This window comes from Salvelinus namaycush, chromosome 42 (genome assembly GCF_016432855.1).
Source record: "Salvelinus namaycush isolate Seneca chromosome 42, SaNama_1.0, whole genome shotgun sequence".
In the NCBI taxonomy this organism is placed as follows: Eukaryota; Metazoa; Chordata; class Actinopteri; order Salmoniformes; family Salmonidae; genus Salvelinus; species Salvelinus namaycush.
Genome location: NC_052348.1, coordinates 12,052,717 through 12,078,939, shown reverse-complemented (window position 1 = coordinate 12,078,939; position 26,223 = coordinate 12,052,717). Strand labels below are relative to the sequence as shown.

The window sequence follows — 26,223 nt, the reverse complement described above, 5'->3', positions numbered from 1 at the left end:
GGGTGGGTGGGTAACCTTTACTCTCTGTTCCAGGTGGGCGGGTGGGTAACCTTTACTCTCTGTTCCAGGTGGGTGGGTAAGTAACCTTTACTCTCTGTTCCAGGTGGGTGGGTGGTGAGTAATCTTTACTCTCTGTTCCAGGTGGGTGGGTGGGTGAGTAACCTTTACTCTCTGTTCCAGGTGGGTGGGTGGGTTAGTAACCTGTACTCTCTGTTCAAGGTGGGTGGGTGGGTAAGTAACCTTTACTCTCTGTTCCAGGTGGATAAGTAACCTTTACTCTCTGTTCCAGGTGGGTGGGTGGGTAACCTTTACTCTCTGTTCCAGGTGGGTGGTGAGTAACCTTTACTCTCTGTTCAAGGTGGGTGGGTGGTTAAGTAACCTTTACTCTCTGTTCCAGGTGGGTGGGTGGGTAAGTAACCTTTACTCTCTGTTCCAGGTGGGTGGGTAAGTGACCTTTACTCTCTGCTCCAGGTGGGTGGGTGAGTAACCTTTACTCTCTGTTCAAGGTGGGTGGGTGGGTACGTAACCTTTACTCTCTGTTCCAGGTGGGTGGGTGGGTAACCTTTACTCTCTGTTTCAGGTGGGTGGGTGGGTATGTAACCTTTACTCTCTGTTCCAGGTGGGTGGGTAAGTAACTTTACTCTCTGTTCCAGGTGGATAAGTAACCTTTACTCTCTGTTCCAGGTGGGTGGGTGGGTAACCTTTACTCTCTGTTCCAGGTGGGTGGGTGGGTGGGTGGGTGGGTGAGTAACCTTTACTCTCTGTTCTAGGTGGGTGGGTGGGTGGGTGAGTAACCTTTACTCTCTGTTCCAGGTGGATAAGTAACCTTTACTCTCTGTTCCAGGTGGGTGGGTGGGTAACCTTTACTCTCTGTTCCAGGTGGGTGGGTGGTGAGTAACCTTTACTCTCTGTTCAAGGTGGGTGGGTGGTTAAGTAACCTTTACTCTCTGTTCCAGGTGGGTGGGTGGGTAAGTAACCTTTACTCTCTGTTCCAGGTGGGTGGGTAAGTAACCTTTACTCTCTGTTCCAGGTGGGTGGTTAAGTAACCTTTACTCTCTGTTCCAGGTGGGTGGGTGGGTACGTAACCTTTACTCTCTGTTCCAGGTGGGTGGGTGGGTAACCTTTACTCTCTGTTTCAGGTGGGTGGGTGGGTATGTAACCTTTACTCTCTGTTCCAGGTGGATAAGTAACCTTTACTCTCTGTTCCAGGTGGGTGGGTGGGTAACCTTTACTCTCTGTTCCAGGTGGGTGGGTGGGTGGGTGGGTGAGTAACCTTTACTCTCTGTTCTAGGTGGGTGGGTGGGTGGGTAAGTAACTTTACTCTCTGTTCCAGGTGGATAAGTAACCTTTACTCTCTGTTCCAGGTGGGTGGGTGGGTAACCTTTACTCTCTGTTCCAGGTGGGTGGGTGGGTGGGTGGGTGAGTAACCTTTACTCTCTGTTCCAGGTGGGTAGGTGGGTGGGTGAGTAACCTTTACTCTCTGTTCCAGGTGGGTGGGTGGGTGAGTAACCTTTACTCTCTGTTCCAGGTGGGTGGGTGGGTGAGTAACCTTTACTCTCTGTTCCAGGTGGGTGGGTGAGTAACCTTTACTCTCTGTTCCAGGTGGGTGGGTGGGTGAGTAACCTTTACTCTCTGTTCCAGGTGGGTGGGTGGGTGGGTGAGTAACCTTTACTCTCTGTTCCAGGTGGGTGGGTGGGTGGGTAAGTAACCTTTACTCTCTGTTCAAGGTGGGTGGGTGGGTAAGTAACCTTTACTCTCTGTTCCAGGTGGGTGGGTGGGCGGGTAAGTAACCTTTACTCTCTGTTCCAGGTGGGTGGGTGAGTAACCTTTACTCTCTGTTTCAGGTGGGTGGGTGGGTACGTAACCTTTACTCTCTGTTCCAGGTGGATAAGTAACCTTTACTCTCTGTTCCAGGTGGGTGGGTGGGTAACCTTTACTCTCTGTTCCAGGTGGGTGGGTAAGTGACCTTTACTCTCTGTTCCAGGTGGGTGGGTGGTGAGTAACCTTTACTCTCTGTTCCAGGTGGGTGGGTGGGTGAGTAACCTTTACTCTCTGTTCCAGGTGGGTGAGTGGGTAAGTAACCTTTACTCTCTGTTCCAGGTGGGTGGGTGAGTAACCTTTACTCTCTGTTCCAGGTGGGTGGGTGAGTAACCTTTACTCTCTGTTCCAGGTGGGTGGGTGAGTAACCTTTACTCTCTGTTCCAGGTGGGTGGGTGGGTAAGTAACCTTTACTCTCTGTTCCAGGTGGGTGGGTAAGTGACCTTTACTCTCTGCTCCAGGTGGGTGGGTGAGTAACCTTTACTCTCTGTTCAAGGTGGGTGGGTGGGTGAGTAACCTTTACTCTCTGCTCCAGGTGGGTGGGTAAGTAACCTTTACTCTCTGTTCCAGGTGGGTGGGTAAGTAACCTTTACTCTCTGTTCCAGGTGGGTGGGTAAGTAACCTTTACTCTCTGTTCCAGGTGGGTGGGTAAGTAACCTTTACTCTCTGTTCCAGGTGGGTGGGTAAGTAACCTTTACTCTCTGTTCCAGGTGGGTGGGTAAGTAACCTTTACTCTCTGTTCTAGGTGGGTGGGTGGGTGGGTAAGTAACTTTACTCTCTGTTCCAGGTGGATAAGTAACCTTTACTCTCTGTTCCAGGTGGGTGGGTAAGTAACCTTTACTCTCTGTTCCAGGTGGGTGGGTAAGTAACCTTTACTCTCTGTTCCAGGTGGGTGGGTAAGTAACCTTTACTCTCTGTTCCAGGTGGGTGGGTAAGTAACCTTTACTCTCTGTTCCAGGTGGGTGGGTAAGTAACCTTTACTCTCTGTTCCAGGTGGGTGGGTAAGTAACCTTTACTCTCTGTTCCAGGTGGGTGGGTAAGTAACCTTTACTCTCTGTTCCAGGTGGGTGGGTAAGTAACCTTTACTCTCTGTTCCAGGTGTTCATTTCTACACCCCAGTGTGTTTCCAGTGATCCTCTCCTCCTCAGAGTGAGTACTTGTCTGTGAGGCACTGAGGGCTAAATTGATGATGTTGCGGCCAGTCTCTCAGGGTGTAGATAGAAATGACAGGTCTAGAAGCGACGCCGCTCGTCACCTCATATCATATTGTGAACCAGACCGATGCATCTTCACTCCAAAAACGTATCCAGATAGAATATTTGAGACCGATGTTTTTCAGAAACCTTGTCTTGTAAAGTTCCAGAGCGGGAGTCAACATTCCCTCCCTCTCCTCCACAGACACCTTTTCCCTTGCAGTTGAAAAAACTCAGAGGGTGACACAGTGGCACGATAAACTATCCAGGGGAGAGAAAGGTGTGCCGCCTATGACCCACTTGGTCGAAATGGCTGCTGGACAAATTGTAGCGGTGAGGCCGTTATTGTCCGGGGCTGGAGTTATTGCTACATATGCTAGGGCCGTGATAGATAGACAGAGGAGGGGTCAGTATAAAACAGATAAAGAGGAGAATGAGAATTAAATCACTAAAGAAGAATGGAGTCAGACAGTGGACCAAAATAAACAAGTAAACAAAGATGACTGTGGTAGAGAAGGTACCTAAAATATATTCCAGGGAATTATAGATATGACTTTATTCTACACTTTATTTGAAAGGGCCATATACTGGAATAAAGTACCATGGTGGTATATACTGTATGCCTCCTAGTGTCTCAGAGTCTCCGATTGCATCTATACCGAATGGCTCCAGACTGCAGGTGTTTGTGGCTGCAGCTCTCCAGGCCTCCATCAGTCTCCATCACTGGCCCTGAAGGTGAAACATCACCACTGCAACTCCCCTCAACCTCCTCCAGACGTGGCCACAAATGGCCCCTGTTGATTGGCCTGCCGCCTGATGGAGGCCTCTTCTGATTGGCCTGCCTGATGGAGTGCTTATTGAATTAATGCAGAAGTCAGACTCGGAACACACAATTCCAAGAACCAATGAAGCAGGGAGAGAAAGAATGGACTGTGAAGTATGGGACTGTTGAAAGATAATAGTTTGTATTGACAAACCGAGATATAATGGTTTTGATAGAAAGCCAATGATAACGAAAAATATTGAAATATATCTTGACATATATATTGACATATATTTTGTATTTCTCAAAGACAAACGCTCTACAGGGTTGCAAAAAACATAAAATCCCTAGCCATCTTCACTCTTATGCATTTGATTATGCTTAATATAGCTTTCTCGTCCCCTGTTTCCGGTACAGCAATTCTCATCAATTCAGCTCTCTGACTCCAAGCTGAATTTCAAAGCGACTGACACCACAGAGGATGCATGCAGCCAAACAGAACAACAAAAGGCTTTGAGTCTCGATTGTGAAGCTTTTTTTCTCTCTCTCACACAATCACCCTCTCTGCCGCACTGGGAGTTATTCAACCTGTTTGTGCCTGGGCTGCTGGTCATTTCTGAAGCACTATCGTTTGTCTCTGTCAGACACCCAAACGACTCTGGAATGAAGAGGGACACATGAAGGGGGACCGGGGGAGAGATGTGCCTCTACCAACCCCCCTAGCTACCCACCGCTATCACACACACACACACACACACACACACCAATCTCTCAGCCGATCCTTGCCAATGGACCTACTCCATCACACCCTCCCCACTCCAGAAATGACTACCCACCAACATACCCCTCCTCACCCCCGACTCCTCAAGCTTGCTGCTGATGTGGTTTTTTAAAGATCCTATTCTGGATTTTCTGATATTTCACTGTGCGGTTTACATCTGTAATATTCTGTCATGTGACAAATAAACTGGTTTGACTTGGAGTTGGGGCACAGCACCACCCGTTTGGGTTTCTGACACAAATGTAATTGAAAATACCATCTAACATGAGAGGAGAACAAAGTAGCAGGGTAGTTGTGCTGTGAGTGTTACAAGATGTGTGTGTGTGTGTGTGTGTGTGTGTGTGTGTGTGTGTGTGTGTGTGTGTGTGTGTGTGTGTGTGTGTGTGTGTGTGTGTGTGTGTGTTACAAGATAAGTGTGTGTGTGTTACAAGATAAATTAGTCTCTCAATAGCGTTCTCTATTGGGGAGACGAGGCGCGGGTGTTTGGGCTGATAAGGACTTCCTGGCATTGAGAGAAAAAAGGAAACAGTTTTACATAGTAGATAGCAACCAATGTCACTTATTAGAATAGAATAAAACTTTATTGTACAATGTCAATCAGGAAATTCATCTAAGGATGGTGTGGCAAGAGGGAAGAATAAAATTGCGTTTTCACATTTGGTTTAGTACGCCTTGTGTTGCGTCTGTCTGTGGCCTTTGAAGGAAAATTAGGTGATTGAAGTTCAATTTGTAGGCCGTTATTAAGCGTTTCCGCGCGGCTGCTCCGGTTAAAGGACCACGGAGGAGGGATTTATTATTACCTTTTGGTCCTATGAAGAGGTGGAGATAAAGTGATGAAATTAATGAGCGGGAGGAAGAGAGGTGATCAATCAACATCAAAACAGAGACGGGGGGGTAGAGGGAGAGGGGAATAGAGGGAGAGGGGGGTAGAGGGAGAGGGGGGGAGAGGGAGAGCAGCCATATTGGGGAAGTCGATAGGGTTTGTAGTGAAAAAGAAAAGAAACCTCTGGACTTATCAGTACGGAATTGGAATTGCTTTTGCGATGCGCAAACACACACACTCGGGGGCATATACACCCCCTCCTCACAGTCTGACGAACACACACACACAAACGCTCTCTGTGTGCGGATGTTTGTTTGTGTGCTACGTATTCCTATGGGAATGTGTTTTGTATAGAGGGAGTGTTTGTGTGCAAAGGCCTCTGAACATTAATCAAGCCCCTTTCCCCCCATGTGAAATAACTACAATGATACACCCCCTTCTCAACAGCCAGGTGCACATTATTCTGCATTACAGATTACACCAATTCTCCCTGAGTATTTCCATGGACTTCCCCCATTCCCAACCAAACAGAAGCGGCAGTAGTTGGACTACAACACCTTGACTCATATGAACAACGAGCTAGAAGATCAAGGACCATGTATAGGGTCACAGTCTGGACATCTGAGGAATCCTCAGCAGCATATTTTCCAACTCTTCTTCCTTCGCTTCACTGACCACAGAATCAAATCAGGTACGATAACCACAGCAGCCGTCTGAGACGCGAGTCTGGAGTTTACGGCTGTCCAAACCTAAATGAATATGAAAGCGAAGACTAACACAAGCAGACACTTGAGTCCATGAGTTTGACGCTAGCCTTCCCTGGCACTTCATCTACATGGGCTCTGCCTCCTGTAGAACTCCTATATCCCCCCACCCCACCACCTCCCTCCCTCACCCTTGATCTGACACACACAGGCTTTGCCTCAGAACCCCCCTCCCCGGTTGGGTTCTGTTCCAGCCTGGCACACCACACCCAGCCATGTCACCCTCCATCAGAGAATGAGTTCATCAGACTAATGAGTAGGAGGTAGAGAAGGGGTGTGGAAGGGGGAGGCTAACGAGGCCTGGGCCTGGGCCTCTGCTCCAATCAGGGCCCTCGCCTCCGCTGGCATGTACAGGCCCCTCTGACTCGCCCCAGTCCCCCCTTCCCCTCCGCCCTCTGGAGCCAATTAGGACAGATTTTGTTGTTGAGTTTGAGTGATACCAGGAAAAAAACAGAGAGGAGGGAAGTCAGAGAGCGAGAGAGAAAGAGAGGGTGAGAGAGAGAGAGAGAGAGAGAGAGAGAGAGAGAGTGGGTGAGAGAGAGAGAGGGTGAGAGAGAGAGAGAGGGTGAGAGAGAGAGAGGGTGAGAGAGGGTGAGAGAGGGTGAGAGAGAGAGAGTGAGTGAGAGTGAGAGAGAGTACAAGTCTAATAGGTATATAATTGGATCTCACTGTATTTGGAATGTCCCATATCGGTGATCTACAGATAGTCATACTATCATACTGTTGATAAGCAACTGCTTGCTACGGTTACAAATAGGGTTGGGTTAGGTTTAGAATAAAGGTTAGGATAAGGGCTATTAGACAGTTAGTCTGTAGAGCATCTACAGATGGACTATCCAACCAAGGTGTGATACAGTCTCCCAGAATGTGAAAGGAGGAGGAGTGGAGGGGGGAGAACCACATCTTAGAGGGGAAAAAATCTGGCCCCATAGTGAGAGTTCTAGGATCATGGGACCTGCAGAACGGTGGAAAACACATGACTCTACTTTCTCACCCCAGCAGTCATCCCCACAACAATAGTCAGTTAAGAAACACACTACTGCATGCAGTAAGATACATACGCACACCACACACAGGTTGTTTTTAGGGAAGTACAGAAAGTATTCAACACAAATTCTTCCAATAAATATAGCCAAAGGATTTGTGTCATTAGGGCATGATTGTTGTACCCGCATATAACTGAGTGATTCAAGCTCTAATCACTGGTCACGTATAGGAGTCTATCTGTGGCGAGGCAAGTAAAACAAACCACGACACTGAGCAAATAAACAGGCCTAAGAAGCCGCTGGAGTGTGAGAGATGTAAAGAAAAATAAAGAGGGTCCAAGCTTGCGTTGAGTCCAGTTTATAGTAGTGACATCCAAGCCAAACCCATTTAGCCCCAAACGCTGCTTAGTTTGGGGCTATACTCTTTGAAGGAAGTCCCTTCTTTTCAAAGGATATTTGGGGCCATTTAGTTTGAATTTATCCTAATAGGGATTAAACCTTTTATGTCCCACTCCACTGTGTTTGCTAACAGGTTAGCCTTTTAACTTTCCAGCCCGGCCCCTGCTCCGGCGCTAGCGAGCGGCTTAGCCTTATAAAGCGTGAACAAAAAAGCCGCGTGTGGATTTAGGAAGATGACGGAATGGTCCTGGGGTTAATTGGCAGAGAAGTGAAGCCCTCAATGCATTGACTCATTAAACAAGTGAGCTTTTGTGCAGATCGAGGCCAGGGACAAGGAGCTCTGGAGAGAGAATAAGAAACTAAACTGTCAGAGGTAGCAAGTGCAATAGTTGGCAGCGGTGGGATTTGAATAGTAACACGAAACAGTAGCTGGGAGCTTTTTTATGAGAATTTAAAAAAACAAGAGGATAAGACCAAACCAAATCTGGCAACCCAGCGTGTGGGTCAACGTGTCACATTCTTTCTTGTGGTGAAGGAGGAAATAACGTTTTAGAGATAGGGATCAGTTTAGCCAGAGGGGGTACACAAAACCCCCCTTCCCCACCCACCCGCCTGGCGTTTCTCTCCCCTTAACAGTTTTGGGTTGAGACTTAATGCGCTTTAACCTTGGGGCCGGTGAGGGCAGAGTTGGTGGCTCTGGGGTGATGGTGGAATAAAGGAGGGATAAGGCCACATAAGTGAAGGGAAGAGGAGCGTGAAATTCTCCAGACATATGCAAATTTAGAAGGCTGCCTGTCCTGGCATTTTACCTGCTACTTCAGGGCAACGATGGCCGTTCAAAAGAAGACAAGAGAACAATAACAGATGGATGTTGCTACTGTAATTATCATTGACCTGGGGACAGAGACTCTTCCCAGGCCTACAATTGTCCACAAAGGCTTTAAAACTGTTGGTTCTTTCATTGATTAAATACTATATCCAACAGCTATCTTTTAAGAAGTACCAAACCGTCCCTCGAGACCATGAGGTTGCACCTGTTGGAGGTGGGATACAATTTCAACAAGTAGAAAAACGTTCCTTGAAGTGTCAAGCCAGTCAGCCAACGCTAGTCCCTTCATGAATGGAGGAGAGAGGAGATGGAGGCGCCTTTCATTGAAATTCAGAGGCGCAGAGAAAATCGGGGAGACAGGCCCAAGCTTCTGGAGCAAAGTGGTCAAAGACTGAGGCATTGTCCCCAACCTCCAACTTCCCTCTAAACCGCCGGCGCATTGAGCCACCGTTCGCCACACAAACATCAGACAGGTTAAGATCGCTGGCCAGCGCCCATCACATTCTCCCCGCTATCCCTCAAACTCCCAAAGCCCCCTTTGGCCTTTTTACCGTCGACTGGCCTTTTTGGGGGTCGCTGTGGAGCTCCACTGAGGTAAACTCTTCACTAATCCTGCTTTTGTCCCTGGCTTAATTGGATTGGAGAAGGGGTGTGGGGTGGAGAGTAGGCCTCTCTTAGGGTTGTTTGAAGGGGCAAGGAGGGTTGGGTTGGGGTTGGGGGAAAGAGAGGACGAGAGAGGGAGAGAGAAAAAAGGTCCTCCCTGACTGGATGAATAAAACCCCATGGCTATGTGGAAGATTCCGAGGTGATTCAATCCGAGCTAGATGATCTGTATGGCCGGGTTGAGAGCCGTCCCTTTAAGAAGATAACTGAGCTAATAAATAACCTCCACTCTCCAGAGGCAGGGGTCTAGGGGGTTAAATGGAGGAGAGGGAAGTCAACTAGCTAGTGATAGTGTTTGGATAACCTGCCCATCTCTGTTAGCTAGGAGATTCCATTTATCCATTCTCAATTCCATGCAGGTATTGGGGGAGGAAATAGAGGCTAGAATCTGTTTTCTACATGGACTGTCTGTCGTCTGAGTTGAACCCAACGTTCCATTTCAAATGATCAACTGAGAGACGTGATTAAAAAAAACTACGGGTGCAAAACTAATTCCAGTGGCTCGTTAAACACAGAAATAAAACTGATGACGGTGAGGAAATATGAATGTATTGGTTGTCAAGATACAACCCAAGATATCACCCACGACAACATGAGCAACCCTATCCGAAGCACATGCTTTGTTCTCCAAAGCATCGGCCCTTACCAACAAAAAAAACAAGCCTTTCAAAGTATGTTCCTTGAGTGTTGTTCTTGTGTTGGCCCCCTTGTTTGTGTTTCTAGTGTGGAGCAGAGCTATAAACCCCTCTAATGCCATTGTCACCTATAAAGGGGTCTTGGTTGAGTGAGTACACAGGGCCCCTGTGGAGGTACCATTTCAACCAGACTGGACGGGTCATTAACCATGATGGCGGTGGCAGCACCACCAGGAGCCAAAACAGTCACACACTAGTCTCACTGATAGGATATAGTGGATACCTCTACAGTAGGTCAACACAACAATTGTTCTGTCATTTTTGCACTGTCTGCATTGCCTGCTTTGTCATGCATCATGTGCAGTAAGAAAATGAGCCAAAAATGAGAACATTGTTCTTGTCTCTCTGTCAGAGGCCTACTATTCTGATTTCTTGCTGGCCCATATCAATCATTTAGCCTCCATTAGTTGTATATCTCGTGATTGAAATGGTAAAACATGCACTCCCACCACTGGTTAGTTATCTGTCCATAAAAAATAAGGTAAAACAACCCAATTCCCCATTTAGATATAATCTAATATGTCACCACAAACGTTCTAGATGCTTCCCTCCTTCCATATCACCATCAAAAATCATCCTCCAAATAATTAACAATTCCAATTTCCATTTGAGGGCAGCGATCGATCTTCCCGCAATCTGGCTGCCTCTGACCTCTGTTCTGTTGACTAACAAAGGCTTGCTAATAGAACAGCAGGTACACAGGTGTTGAGTGGTTAATATCTCACACACACACTATCAGACTGTAGCACCAGGCAGACTGGCATCCATAAGCAGGATGATCCATCAGGCTACTGTTGTTGCCTTTGACACCATGTGTCAGAACCCTGACTGAGGGACTAAATGATGGAGCTGTGTGTGTGTGTGTGTGTGTTATGTGTGTGACTGTGACTGTCTGTGACTGTCTGTGCGTGCGAGAGAGAGAGAGAAAGTGATCAATCAGAGAGGGAAGGCCCTGGTCGGACATGGCCCTGATGGAGACCAGTCAAACAAACCCCACAGATGGAGCATGATGGAGGGGCTAGGATCAGGTGCAGCTAGGGTTTCTTTGTCTGGAGGTATTGCATGGTGTGGTGTGTCTAAAGTACAAACTCAGGAGCAAGAGGTGTGGGATGAGAGGGAGAGAGATGTGTGAGATGTAAAACTGTGTGTGTGTGTGTGTGTGTGTGTGTGTGTGTGTGCGTGCGTGCGTGCGTGCGTGCGTGCGTGCGTTTGAGCGTGTGTGTGTGTTTGAGCGTGTGTGTGTGTGTGTGTAACCAGTGTTTCTCTTTCTGTGTGTTGTGCCAGCTAGATGAAGACAGAGAGACAGTGATGGTGTTAAAAGAGTAGAGAGAGTCAGGGGAAAGGAGACATTAGTCATCATTAGCCGAGGGGTTGACACAGTGTCTAAGTGGTTCCCTGTGTGATGACCAAGTGGCAATCATCTTTCCCCAGGCCTGTCCTGCCTGATTACACCTCTCTACTGGTGAACCTTTAATCTGCCGTGTTTTCACGCACACACATCAGCACAAACATATAGACACACACACATGCAGGTGCACAGTCACAATCACACACAATCACACGCAGACAGTCACAACCACCGGCCCCGTTTAACATCTCAGCAATAACAAACCCGACACGAGATCCGGGTCTGCAACGACAACCGAAACAGAGGAACAGTGAAGACGTAAAAAGAAGAGGAGAGAGAACAGGAGATGAAACAATCTTCAACACAACTCCACCTTGTAGCCTCGTCTGAATAAGAAGGTAAAGCACCACTGACTACATGCTGACAGAAGCAGAACGAGGTGAATACAAACTGTCCTTGAGTTCCAGCTCTCGAAAAGCAATTACATCTACATTGATGCCAGACGAGAATGTATCAACGGTTAGAACTGCCTTCCTTGTATACATGGCTGTAATGTAACAACAACAACACATGACCCTAACGACAAACACACAAGCAACATCTTGAAAAGAGTCTAACTCTTGATCTGGCGTTGCAGTAAGTCAAGTTCAAATTAACTATTAATATGGCTGACACAGGAACAGGGCTATAAACAATATAGAGAAGGGTAAAGAAGATGGCCGCCACAAGAACAGGGTTATAAACAATATTGAGAGGGGTAAAGAAGATGGCCGCCACAAGAACAGGGTTATAAACAATATAGAGAAGGGTAAAGAAGATGGCCGCCACAAGAACAGGGTTATAAACAATATTGAGAGGGGTAAAGAAGATGGCCGCCACAAGAACAGGGCTATAAACAATATAGAGAAGGGTAAAGAAGATGGCCGCCACAAGAACAGGGTTATAAACAATATAGAGAAGTGTAAAGAAGATGGCTGCCACAGGAACAAGGCTATAAAGAATATAGAGGTAAAAATAAAGAAGATGAGAGAGAAATGGAGAGAGAAATGGAGAGAGAAATGGAGAGCGAGAGAGAGAAACTGCTTCTGTTATTTTTCTACAGAAAACTATAACGACTAAAAGGCGACAGAAGGCTGCGTTTGTAAGGCTGTGCCAGGACTGGACATGTGGGGGGAGACCAGAGAAAAAAACTCACTTCAGGAAGCGTAAAACGTGTATTTGGCCTTATCTCTCTTAATTGGCTCAAATCGATCTCAATTGCTCACATCTGTCTTATGCATTTGCGGTTAGGAGCCTTTGAAGACTCGGACAGTGACTTACAATAGGAGAGTGAAGGCAAGGGAGTGGGGAAATGGGAGTCTGTATGGTAATAATTGAGTTTCTTGACGAAGAGGTAAAGTCAACGTGCCACAGGGAGAAAGAGGCTGGGTGGGATTACACGTGTAGAAGGGAGAAGACCCTGGACATCAGGGAATGAGAGGAGGAAAAGGAGAAGAGCAGAGCGGCCGATTGGCTCTGATGATAATGAGTCTGTCTCGGGTAAGGAAACACTTAATGTCTTCCAGGTGCTGTAATTACCAGGAAAGCGATGGAGGGAGACAGAGAGAGCGGGTGAGGGGGAGGGGGAGAGGGGGAGTGGGAGAGAGAGAGAGAAAAGAAAGAGGCCCTCCACCACATCACTCAACCAGTCCTTGTCGCGGTGTGCCTGAGCGATTTATTGACCGTCCCAGGATGCACTCTGTCAGAGCTGAAGGAGCGAACAGAGAAATGGAGGAGTAGAGAGATGGAGGGATGGTGGGGGAGGAAATATGAATGGTAGCAGTGAGAGGTGAACGGGCTGGGTTCCTGCTGCTCATTGATAATGACATACCTGTTCGTCAGGACGTCCGTTAGCTCTAAGTAGTGTGTACTGGAGCTAACTGGAAAATCAATATGGCTTCCTCACAGGCCAGGCTGCCATGCCGCCCAGGCAACCCTCTCTGACTGGCAGCTGCAGCCGAAGGTCGTCCCCGGCGACCGGAAGGGGGGTGGAGGGTGGAATAGGGGGTAGCCGCCACCAAGGTTTGACGCTTTCAGGACAGACTAACGACATGGAACTGGCCCTGACAAAACGCTGGGTGGTTTTCTTTGACTGACCACCCTGTCCCCTCCCCATTCTGCTACTGAACACCCCACTGCTTAAGCCGTCTCCTCCCCACCAATTGGCAAAGTGCTACTAGTGTCCTTCACAACAGAAGCTTCTTCAGAGAACCACAGAACACAGTCCGGGAACCAGGGGGCTGGAACCAGGAGGGCTGGAACCAGGAGGGCTGGAACCAGGGGGGCTAGAACCAGGAGGGCTGGAACCAGGGGGCTGGAACCAGGGGGCTGGAACCAGGAGGGCTGGAACCAGGAGGGCTAGAACCAGGAGGGCTGGAACCAGGGGGGCTGGAACCAGGGGGGCTAGTTGTGACTGTACATAGCCCTTAGTCAATAAAAGGGGCACTGTTGAACAACTCTGTTCTGTTAAAATACTACAAGTCAACCAAGTGAAAAGTCCAGGTAATTCTGAGGAACATCCTGATGACGACCCACACTGAATATTCAGAGTATTTTGTAAATGACCCCCCGCCCCAATGTAAGCTATGTGTTTTGTCTCAGCCAGGAAAGTAACTTTTTGGCCCATTTTCATCTTCCGTTCCATAAACCGCAACAGCCTAAGTGCCTCCTCAACAGATTTTCGTTCCAAATGTCAAATAGTCAGCAAACATTACCCGTAGCAAATCCCTAACGCACAGTGATGGCAATAGGTAGCCACTGCCTATTGGAGTGGGAGTGGCGCCACAGCTCTCCAATCAGACTTACACTTCCTTAACTTCTAGCCAATAGCAGTGCAGAGTCACCGCCCCTCTTCCCGCCCTCCCAGTACACAAGCATCCAGTGAGTGTGCAGGGCGCAACATAACACCACAAGTACTACGGAGGGGCAACCCTTGGCTGGCGTTTTGAAAGGCAGGAAGACGGACACATCTGCTCTATGACTTCTTCATCAGATCTGCCAGGTAGATGCTCTGTCTGTCTGTCTGTCTCTCTCTGTGTGTGTGTGTGGGTCTCTGTCTGTCTGTGTGTCGGTCTCTCTCTCTGTGTGTGTGTGTGTGTGTGTGTGTGTGTGTGTGTGTGTGTGTGTGTGTGTGTGTGTGTGTGTGTGTGTGTGTGTGCGCGCGCGCGATGGCCAGATGCAGAGGCCCTACCAAGCAATTAGTACCATGGCCGGATTTTTGGGCCCAATGCCTCCTACAGAGAGAGCAGCTGGGTCCATGCACCAGGGCCTGGGTGACGCCTTAGAGTGTGTGCTGGTGTGTGTATGTGTGTCTGCCTGCCGGTGAGCCACTTTCCCTGTGCCTCTCATATTTCCACCAGCAGAGGAGAGGAGAAAAGAGAAAAGAATTCTGCAGCTAAAAGCCCCTCTCGCTGCCTGACATCCTCCCCCTTATCATTCACTTGAAAGTACAAAGCGCGCTAACTCAACCAGACACAGGAATAAAACTGTTGCAGATTTCTTTTCTCTTCTTCCCCACCGAACATCTCGGGCCTCTGAACTCAATTCCTGTATTCCTTATTTATATCTCCCCTTCTCCAACGAGAGCGAGAGAGAGCACGAGAGAGAGAGAGAGCGCGAGCGCGAGAGAGAGACAGAGACACAGAGAGACAGAGAGAGAGAGGAGTGTAAAGGAACCCAATGTATTCTAATATATTCACTGAGGAAAAGTTATTCATTCTGTCAGAATTCCTACTTCAAATATCTCCATTACTCACAGTGGGGCGGCTGGAGACGTCCAAGAACATGAATCTGTATCCAGACAGGCATAAGAGAGCTTATCCTTGACATTCATCTTGGTCATCATTGATTTCACTAAAGAAGAATGACCCCTAACCACCATTATAACCATCTATTAGATACATTCAACGAGCAAATATAGCTGCCATACAAGTCCCAATGAGTTATCCAGACTCACTACTTACACCCAATGTTCAGGTCAAGTTGCAGATTGTATGGTCAAGATTCCCTTCAACATTGAAAACGGATAACGAAGAATATATATGGAGGCAAAACATACACGAGGGATGGTTGGCTACATTGTGTTGTACGCCAGCGAGGTGCTAAAAAAACAGCAGCCTTATATCCCATAACCCCTCGGGGCTAGGCTGAGTAATCTGGTAGCTCACTAGCTAGCCTCTTCAGTAGCTGGGCAGATGTGGTAGTGTGTTGCGGGGAGGGGAGGGGGTACTTTCGAGAGCGAGTGAGTCAGAAAAAGAGGTGCATATCAGAAAGCAGAGTGAGAGAGAGAGGGGTTATGGACCCTGTCCTGGTGTAGTGAGAGGATCACTGTGGAGTCGTCACACAGACTCAGATTAAAGACTGAATCTTCAGGCAGGCCTCATCCTCCTTTACTCTTCTCAATACAGACCAGAGAACGATCTTTAGGAGCCGTCTGATAATGTGGGATGTTTTCAGACAGAGATAAATAGGCAGAGAATAAAAGATGACATCGATAGAAACCAAAAAAAGGCTGAAAAGGGCCTCAAAAGAAGCTGTTTAGTATCTATGACATGTTTTTATTTCTTCCAGGTACTTCCAGTTGCTCTTTGCTGTGATTGGTCCAATAACACGTGATAATAACACCCTAAAACATAACATGGGCATATATTGGCTACATAAAATCCCCCAAATTATTATAATCATTATAACATGTGTATTAACATCTGTAAAATCTGCATGATTTGCATAATCACCATTGATGCACTGAACATGGCCTTGGATGACTTCAAATAGACGCCAGAATCCAAAATGCCATATAAGGTGCACAGACACCAAAGAGGAAGTACACGGAGATGAAACCGAATTCTAGAATCTCTGCAGTTCTGTAGCGTACTCCAACATGATGGATTCTGAAGGAGGCTATCGGAAATGAACTCTGTTTGGCTAAGAGGGATCAACCTTATGGTTCTGAGACTATTTGTTTTCTTTCTGTTCCTACAAATCAGCTGACCCTAGAGGAAAGTGTGACAAGCCTTAAGACTAAGCAGCCATACTTAGCTTTTCGCCAAAAGCGAGCCTTTCCTTGAAAAAAGTCCCTCTAGATCCACATGCTAAGGGAACATCCGTGATAACTTTGAAACGAATAGTGAATGATGAGTCCAAAAGATGATTCACACAAAATGTTTGTATGAATTAAGGAGAGGTCAAAGGATGGGGCCAAAATACACACATGCGCGTGCACATGTGTACGCACACACACACTCTGAAACTACAGGACATTGTGATGACTAACTACACCTAATACAACCTCAATAATACCATCCATACATAGAAACTACTTGAACAACATTCTAGCTCTGCACGCGTTGCCCATAATAGGTGCAGTGTTGTCACACAGTGTGAAATCAGTTGAACTCCGGTTCACACAATTTTGCATCAGTTGCTTATGAAGGTAAGAATTTATATTCCAGATATGTGTATATTGACCCTGTCTGACATTCAGAGTGTATTTACAACTTGTCTTTATAAGTCATACTTACTGTCACCATATATTTCATTAAGCTACAGTTAGCGTGTTACTTTACATTTGGACATTTTCACGACTTTGAGTGTGTCCCATCCCAAATGGCACCCTGTTCCCTATATAGTGCACTACTTTTGACCCGGGTCCATAGGGCTCTTGTCAAAAGTAGTGTACTATATAGGGAATAGGGTGTCATTTGGGACACACCCTTGGGGCGTGTATTCATCTCTCAGGGACTGAACTGTGCTTTTGATATTAAACAGTCTTGCAGTCTAAAATAAAAAACCCTTAACCGTTCTTTTTTTCTTTCTTAAGCTGCACGCCAAGGCTCCTTGAGTACGACTATTCCTCCAGTCGGGCATGATTCAGGGGAAAAGAATGTCAAATCTCAACAGTTTTGCATTTTTTTAAATCTTCACAATAAATCAAGGTTCTAAGTAAACCATACATCACGCGGTACCTAATGTAACTTTGCCTGTTCGGTTAGAGTTCAAGTATTTTTGCTAGAAACTTCCAAATGAACGTTTGCGTCTATGTGGCTTATCTCGTCTCTTGACAGCGTCAATTCTACTACGGTTCTAGTCCAGATCCAGAACTTTGCTAATAACAACAGATAGGAGGTGTATGTTATAGGTTGACTACTACACTGACATGAATGCCACTCCACCAACTGTAAATCAAAGATAGGAACAGGTTTAGAAAACAGAGATGGTTAATGCAAAATCATGGATTTTTGCAGGATCATGCAAAAATGACCAGATTGCATTTTCTTGAGAAGGGTGTGTGTGTGTGTGTGTGTGGGTGTGTGTGTGTGTGTATGTGTGTGTGTGTGTGTATAGCATGCCTATACAGTGCATTCAGAAAGTATTCAGACCTCTTGACTTTTTCCACATTTTGCTGCATTACAGCCTTATTCTAAAATTGATGAAATATTTTTTTTCCCCTCATCAATCTACACACAATATCACATAATGACAAAGGGAAAACAGTTTTTTTTTAAATGTTTGCAAATGTATGAAAAAATATAAAACAAAAAATACCTTATTTACATAAGTATTCAGAACGTTTGTTATGAGACACCCGAAATTGAGCTCAGGTCCATCCTGTTTCAATTGATAATCCTTGAGATGTTTCTACAACTTGACTGGAGTCCACCTGTGGTAAATTCAATAAATTTGACATGATTTGGAAAGGCACACACATGTCTATATAAGGTCCCACAGTTGACAATGCATGTCTGAGCAAAAACCAAGTTATGAGGTCGAAGGAATTGTCCGTAGAGCTCCGAGACATGATTGTGTCGAAGAACAGATCTTGTGAAGAGTACCAAAACATTTCTTCAGCATTGAAAGTCCCCAAGAACACAGTGGCCTCCGCCGGGCCAAACTGAGCAATCGGGGGAGAAGGGCCTTGGTCAGGGAGGTGACCAATAACCCAATGGTCACTCTGGTAGAGCTCCTCTATGGGGATGGGGGAACCTTCCAGAAGGACAACCATCTCTGCATCACTCCACCAATCAGGCCTTTATGGTAGAGTAGCCAGACAGAAGCCACTCTTCAGAAAAAGGCAGGACAGCTTGCTTGGAGTTTGCCAAAAAGCACCTAAAGACTCTCAGACCATGAGAAATAAATAAAATCAAAATGTATTTGTCACATGCGCCGAATACAACAAGTGTAGACTTTACCGTGAAATGCTGACTTACAAGCCCTTAACCAACAGTGCAGTTCAAGAAGAAGAAGATATTTACCAAGTAGGCTAACACAATAAGAATAACGAGGTTATATACAGGGGGCACCGGTACCAAGTCAGTGTGCAGGGGTACAGGCTAGTTGAGGTAATCTGTACATGTATGTGGGGGCGAAGTGACTATGCATAGGTAACAAACAAACAGCGAGTGTACAAAAGGGAGGGGGGGGAACTCTCTGGTCTGATGAAATCAAGATTTAATTATTTGGCCTGAATGCCAAGTTTCACGTCTGGAGGTAACCTGGCACCATCCCTACGGTGAAGCATGGTGGTGGCAGCATCATGCTGTCATCTGCCTTTTTCTGAGGATTGGCTTCTAACATCTCTAGAGAGGCCTGAAAATAGATGTGCAGCAACTTTCCCCATCCAACCTGACAGAGCTTGAGAGGATCTGCAGAGAAGAATGGGAGAAACTCCCCAAATACAGGTGTGTCAACCTTGTAGCATCAAACCCAAGAAGAGTCGAGGCTGTAATCGCTGCCAAATGTGCTTCAACAAAGTACTGAGTAAAGGGTCTGAATACTTATGTAAATGTAATATTTCAGATTTTGCACAACAAGAACAAATAAAGTTTTTTGCTTTGTCATAATGGGGAACTGTGTGATGAGGGGGAAAAAACATTTTAATCAATTTTAGAATAAGGCTGTACCGTAACAAAATGTGGAAAAAGTTAAGTGGTCTGAATACTTTCACGAATGCACTATATATGTGTAAACACCAAATACACTCATCATAAGTGAAAATTAACACATAGACTTGAGGTTCCATTACTTAACTTGAACCAGGAAATAGTCAATAAAACAAATCCCTCAATTAAATTAAAATATCCAACAGACACACCCCTTAACTACAGTTCTAGTGAGTTTTGTGAATCCGTCCCGAGGTCTCCTACTTGGGTTGGGCCGATCGATATATGATCAAATTGAATATCGGGATATTTGACATTGACGATATATCGTGAAGTGCAAGACTACTCGATTTGAACTTTACAAATCAAAAAATGTGCAGTTTTATCAGTTAGGCTGTTTAAATATGTTGAAAATGAAGTCCAAATTAGTTAACTAAGCCTTATTGTTTCACAATACAAAGATTATTTAACGTTACTATCGTAAATAAGCACAAAAACAGCACAGGCTGGAATGATTTACTCATTAACTGCGCAAAACGATTGTATCAGATTTTGCAATATCTGGAGTAGCATATCATAGAAGATGTCTCCCCAAATATCATCCAACCCCATCTCCTACACTACAGTAATCTGTAATCCCTGTACTGTTAGTAGCTTCATCAATACTACTGGAATCTATGAGAACGACAAGTCCACAGGCATTTGCCATTTTACAGTTTAGAAAAAAAAGAAAAACTGTTTGCAGAGAAAAACTGAAAAACACTTAATCACTTGGTTTCTGGCAACTTTGTGGCTTATTTCAGTATCCACACTGTATTTTCAGTGGTGAATGAATGTGATGAGAATGAGAAACTAAAGCTAAATAGAGTCCATGAGTATTCCAGGAATGTTTCAGTTCATTAACCTCTGTGTAGTGGTCATGCTGACCAATCTGTGGGAAACATAATGTATATTTGGGCAAAAAAACATATTTTCCAAAATGGGAAATAATCGTTGTGTTTTAGTCATACTAAACTACAAAAAAAAAAACATTGGCTGTATAAAGCCTGCATAACATTGAGACAATAGTGTTTCAGTCATTTACTAATATTACCATCAATTACATTTAAAATGTTAGTCTGTCCCTGTTTAAAGGGCCAAACAATCTGCAAATGCAGTTTTGCCCCATATGTCTAAACACGTGTTAAATTAGCTTCGCTGACTATTGTATGATAACAATATATTTGAAAAGAGATACAATATACATTTTTGAAATAACTTCATAACGTACATAAGAATGCGAAAGAAGGTTTTCATGTCATCAATATAGATTTTTGAGAAGCCATGTTAACTCCGCGTCGTTGCATCGTTGGGTGCTTTGCTTAACACCACAACAAGGACCTGAAGATGTTTCCAGCTCCAAATAGCCAAAAGTCGTTGCAATTAAAACACTTATGTCTAATTAGGCCAAAAGCCTCGAGGGATCCCGACATAAAAACGACGTCCACTGGACAGAGAATGTCCAATTGACTCCCTAATGAATTTAATGCCAAAGCTCCTAACAACCTGCGCCTCATTAACTTGAGTAGTCTACAACGGGAGGAGGGGCAAAGAAGCTTTAGAGCTGCAGATAGATCAATAGTTTTGCAAACAGGACTTTAACTTAAGTAGCTTTCATTTAACTGATACGCCATTCTTTTGCAGCATCACTGTCTGGGGAGCAGTCTCACACCTCGCCTTCTCCCCGCGCGTCTCGGTGCCGTGCCCGCGAGGAGACGGTGATTGGTTCTTAAGTCATCTAACATGAAGTCTGGGGTGATAAGAGGACTTCAACTACAATCCCGGGCCCGCGCGAAGAACCCCTGTCCGTTTATTATTCATCACCGACAAGGTTCACGCGCCGATAAAGCGATGACCAGATTAAAAGTACGTGCATTTTTAGAAAACCACGCACAGCGCACAATGAGAAAGAAAAAGCCGGTTGTTTATGTCTTTAGAGTGATTTAAAAATATAATTGAGCTTCTTGGAAATCAATTACATATTTAAATTGTTGTAATAAGAATGTGAAAAGAGAAACATCAGACCTTTTGCTTTTTTTCCTGAATTAGGAATTATTAATGTAACATGCGCTTTATAAAACGACAAGGGCAAAAAGGCTGCAATAAAACAGGGCCCAAACATAGTATTGAAGAACTATGGAATACCACGTTTTTAACATCTCAACGGGTCTTACGATGTCAATTAAAATAATAGGCCTATAGTCTTATTATCGTTCATCACATTTTATAATTACACTCGTGCTAAAACTTGCACTGCAGGTGCGTGTAGTGCGCATCCATTCTAGGCGGAATTGTTCTCCGTTCTTAAAATGCGCAATGGCATGAAATGGGTCAAATATGGAAGTAATATGATGTTAATTTGGCCGATAGAATATTAGGGAACTTAGTAGGCCAAATTGGTATGGGAAAATAATAAACCACATTTCGGTGAGGGGAAGGTTGTTGCTCTTAATCCGATATCCGAGGGAAATTACTGGGTGTAATTTTAACTATTCAGGCCTATAATCTATTGTCACGATACACCAAGGTGAAATCACTAGGCACAAAATGACAAACAAAAAGCATTTCCTTTAAGACAAGTGAATATGTTAGAGGTTTCAAATGTGAACAACTTCTAGTCTATTAGACTGGAGAGACAAAATACTGAAAATCAGGAAAACAAAATGATATGCTATTTTATGGAAAAAAACACAAATTATAGAAATATTGTACAGTCACTGAACATTCGATTTATCTCGTTAACCTGATTATCACACACCGTGTTGAACCCGCAGCCTGGAGACGCGCTTTCTAATAAAAATTAGGCTTTCTTGTTTCTTGACGCATAAATGTCATAAAACATCAGTCAAAAATTGCTTGATATACATAAATTAGCAATTCACTAGAAATATGCAAATGCACGAAGTCCAATAATGCATACATACAATAACTGTACAGCATTTAAAAAACGTATTCGTTACATTGTCAAAAGCGATTAAAACATTAGTGTTAATGTTTATAAAGTAGTATCAAGCCTCATTAAATGCCATAGAAAAACAAAAGGGTTCCAAATTGATGCCATTCAGACATGAAGCGAGCAAGTAAATAAACACTTCCCTTGCCAGGTATCCAGCATCACTCATTGCGCAACCTATTCTCCTTCTAAATATTTCCATTTTATATTGAGCACGTGCACACCTGGGGAAAAAACAGGCTAGGTCAAGGCAAAAGAGACACAGCTGTCTTCAAAACGTATTAAATATACTTCGTAGAAAAGAGCACAAAGTGTGTATACGAAAAGGAACCGTTTATCTTCCTATATCTCGACCTGGGAGCAGAGGCTCCGCGCGCAGGATGTTGGAGAGCGAAAGTGTGCCTCTCGTGAAAGAGTGCTTGTCGGAGAGGCCTCTGATTGGCTGGTTGCACTGACAGCTTCGCCGTTGATTGCAGGAGGAGAAGCCCGACCCCTTTCACTCTTCTAGGGGACCATTCATAAACTACACAAGTCCAGCTCGCACAGCTGAGTGTGGACAACAGTGGGGCAAGGTAGGAGAATAACGCGTAGTTTTCACGTTCAACCGAACGGACAAGGAGAGATGAGTGGTCACGACCAGAGCTTTATCCTTTAGGGTCTGCAAGCGCGAGGACACGGACGGTATTATACTGAACACTGAGCCCACCCCATTCTGGGGCTGCCTACTGCATATGACTTGGACTGATATTTAGTAGCCTATTACGTCGCATCCCTATCGGTTTCCTTCCGACACTGTCTGACGTCCATCCGCTGAGTACGCAAAAAAAGTTTAATTATATATTTTTTCCATTGCTTGGGGAAGAGCGTTTCGCCTCTGGCTTTACCGGTAAGCATTGGATCCGTCAACGTACTGCGACTCGCCGGTGTACAGCCCGGACCTCTGCCCAAACATGATCGCGACGCAGGCAAAGCTGGTCTACCAGCTCAACAAATATTACAGCGAGAGATGCCAAACTCGAAAAGCGGCCATTGCAAAGACTATCCGGGAGGTGTGTAAGGTAGTGTCGGACGTCCTGAAGGAGGTCGAGGTGCAGGAACCCCGGTTCATCTCCTCTCTCAGCGAGATAGAGGCGCGCTTCGAGGGGATGGAGGTCATAGCCCCCAACGAGTTCGAGGTGGTCCTCTACCTCAACCAGATGGGAGTGTTCAACTTTGTTGACGACGGTTCTCTGCCCGGCTGCGCTGTACTGAAGCTGAGCGACGGCCGCAAAAGAAGTATGTCTCTCTGGGTCGAGTTCATAACCGCCTCGGGCTACCTTTCCGCCCGGAAGATCCGCTCAAGGTTTCAGACTCTGGTGGCGCAAGCGGTGGATAAGTGTAGCTACCGTGACGTGGTTAAAATGGTAGCAGATACAAGTGAGGTAAAACTAAGGATCCGGGAGAGATACGTGGTTCAGATCACCCCTGCGTTCAAGTGCACAGGGATCTGGCCTAGGAGCGCTGCCCAGTGGCCCATGCCCCATATCCCCTGGCCTGGTCCGAACCGGGTGGCCGAGGTCAAGGCCGAGGGCTTTAACCTGCTCTCCAAAGAATGCTACTCGTTGACCGGGAAACAGAGCTCGGCTGAGAGTGACGCCTGGGTCTTGCAGTTCAGCGAGGCCGAGAATAGGCTCCTGATGGCTGGATGCAGGAAAAGATGCCTCTCGGTCCTGAAGACTCTCCGCGACCGTCATCTCGAGCTACCCGGTCAGCCACTCCAGAGCTACCACATGAAGACCCTGCTGCTGTATGAGTGTGAGAAACACCCGAGAGAGACCGACTGGGACGAGTCCTGCCTCGGAGATCGAATCAACGGAATTCTGCTGCAGCTCATCTCGTGTTTGCAGTGCCGCAGATGCCCCCATTATTTCTTACCAAATTTGGACCTGTTTCAGGGGAAGCCCCACTCGGCCCTGGAAGCTGCCGCAAAGCAGACGTGGAGACTGGCGAGGGAAATCCTCACGAATGCAAAAAGTTTGGACAAATTATAAACTGTCGTATTGTCTGATTGTGATACTATTGCTATTTAGGGCCGAGGTGACGTTTTGAGATCACTTCAGAGTGGAGGAAAACGTCATGATCTTGGGTTCTCCGAGCAATGTGAAACAATTGAGAAATTAAAAACAAGCAAACAAAAAAAAACTTTTACAACGGAGTGAAATGGGACATTGCCATTCAGAGAGAGAGAACGTGAAGGTACATTAACTAAATGTAATACTTTTTTGTTGTTTTGTTTTAAAATGTTTTCACAAAGTGAATAAATGTTTATTTAAAATTATATGCACAAAATCTTTAAGTGAAAGAATAAAAATGTAGCGTGCCAAGTTCCAATTTTTCATTACGTGACCTTAAACTGAAATGTTAATAAAACTAAGAAAATTACATTACAACTTGGCTTTGTGTTTGTATACATGTTTTGAGAACTGGCATTGTTTAGTAAGAGTAATACACATTTAATTTATATTTACTAGATAAAGAGGATCGTGAAATCAATTCCTGTGTGAAAAACAGAAATAATGTGCGTAAAAAAGGAATGTTAATACAAATACATATGGCAAATCTTGGACCTAGATTAATTTGATACAAAATACGAGTTTTGCATTATTATGCATATCAATGAACATACATTAATTTTCGTCTTGGAATAGTTAATATAGCACACTATAATTTAGTTCAATTTGATGCAAATTGTTTTAACAAAAGAATAACGTCTATTTAGTCGACAGTTTTATGTCGATAGGCTATATGGCTGCAAAAAATCATATTTAAACACACCGGTATGCATGTCTGTTATTACTGTGTATTAACTATTTGGGAGACAGGCTATAATTCAGCGAAGAAATTGCATGAGGATAAAGAGAAACAACACCCACTTGTAGTAGGCCCATTCACCAGAATAGACCATTGCTAAATTCAGGTTAATTCATTTGCCGTTTCAATAGAAAAATATTAACGCATGAAAATCAAAACCTCAAATGTTGATTAATGAACTTATCTGTTATTATAACTAGATTATGATTATAACTGTTATTATTGCCAATAACCCTGGGCGCAGACTGCTGAAAAAAAGATACACAACTGTTACTCAATGACTAGCCAGGGAAAGTCAGGGCCCATTTCTTAACGAGACCTGATTCATATTGCTTTCTGCTACGAGCGACTAAACACCACGCGGTATATTGCTTAGTACAGTAGGCTATCCATTAGCAGCAGCCTATTTGGTTTATCACTGAACTGTTGAATACAAATAGAACGAGGATATTTTGAGATTAATATTAATTACTATAGCCTGATATTTAAGATATATTCAAATGAGTCATATAGGCTACATTTCAAAGGTGTCGAATAATTACATTCAAGTAATTTCATGGTTTTTATTCTCAACAAAATTTACCACAACATAAGCCATTGGCCTACACAGTATTCCTGATTCCTGGGCTGTATTTCACGAACAACTGAAAGACCCGAAGGAAGAAGAGCAGGCCTAGTCTTCTCTCTATAGCAGGCACACTGTATTATGATGTGCGATAGACTAACTTATTTTTCAAATGTTTGCTTGTGATGCTTCTGCAGGCTTTGAGGCCTTTGTGGATCGAATCTGCAGAGCAAACACCCGTTTTCAGAGAGATGTGATGTTGTCAATGACGTAGCCCACTAAACCAATGCAATTCAAGCACGAGTGAAGCTATAGCTTAATGTTCACATTCACTATGCAAATACACACACTACATAACAGCATCATAGCCTATACGGTTGGTTATAATCTCAATTACAGAGATTATTGAGTCTCGATCTACATTTGGATTATTCAATAATTATTTGACTTGATGATGATCGCAGAAGTCGAAGCTGCTTACAGTCGTCGTGCAATAGCCTAAAGGCTTTTAGTCTACGCATTGTCATGGTTGGAGTTATTTACTAAATTATTTTAAAGGCTTTATAAAGCAATTAGGCTGCAGAAAAGCATGACTTGGAGGTGCTGGGGTCAGGGAAGGACTGGGAGAAAGGCCTGAGCCATTTTGAAAACTGGTTTTACAGAAAGCCCTTCTCTTACCTTTGGATCGATCGTCTTAAAGCTGGTCTCATCTTCATCCACCTCGAAGTAGAGTTCAGACGCGGTGATGGACAGCGTTCCTTTCACCACCACCGCCGGGGCGACCAGCTGAGCGCTAGTGCTCATGTTTACAGGGCCTAGGAGACAGACAGGGCCCAAC

The 26,223-nt window shown here is 45.0% G+C and overlaps 2 protein-coding genes across 2 annotated transcripts in view; one reads left to right on the top strand and one right to left on the bottom strand.

The window, feature by feature from the left end:
* Positions 1-26,223, bottom strand: part of LOC120034741 (lipopolysaccharide-responsive and beige-like anchor protein) — a 244,439-nt gene that overhangs the window by 72,237 nt on the left and 145,979 nt on the right. The window contains exon 38 of the mRNA XM_038981345.1: positions 26,064-26,200. Coding sequence (XP_038837273.1) covers positions 26,064-26,200 — 137 coding nt within the window. The remainder of the gene's footprint in view (positions 1-26,063; positions 26,201-26,223) is intronic.
* Positions 22,545-24,348, top strand: LOC120035174 (protein mab-21-like 2). Its single transcript, XM_038981997.1, has one exon. The coding sequence runs from the start codon at positions 22,921-22,923 to the stop codon at positions 23,998-24,000; it is 1,080 nt and encodes a 359-aa protein (XP_038837925.1). The 5' UTR covers positions 22,545-22,920; the 3' UTR covers positions 24,001-24,348.

What these genes read in the sequence shown, in the direction of transcription:
- LOC120035174 (XM_038981997.1), top strand. Translation starts at nt 22,921, where the DNA reads ATGATCGCGACGCAGGCAAAGCTGGTCTACCAGCTCAACAAATATTAC.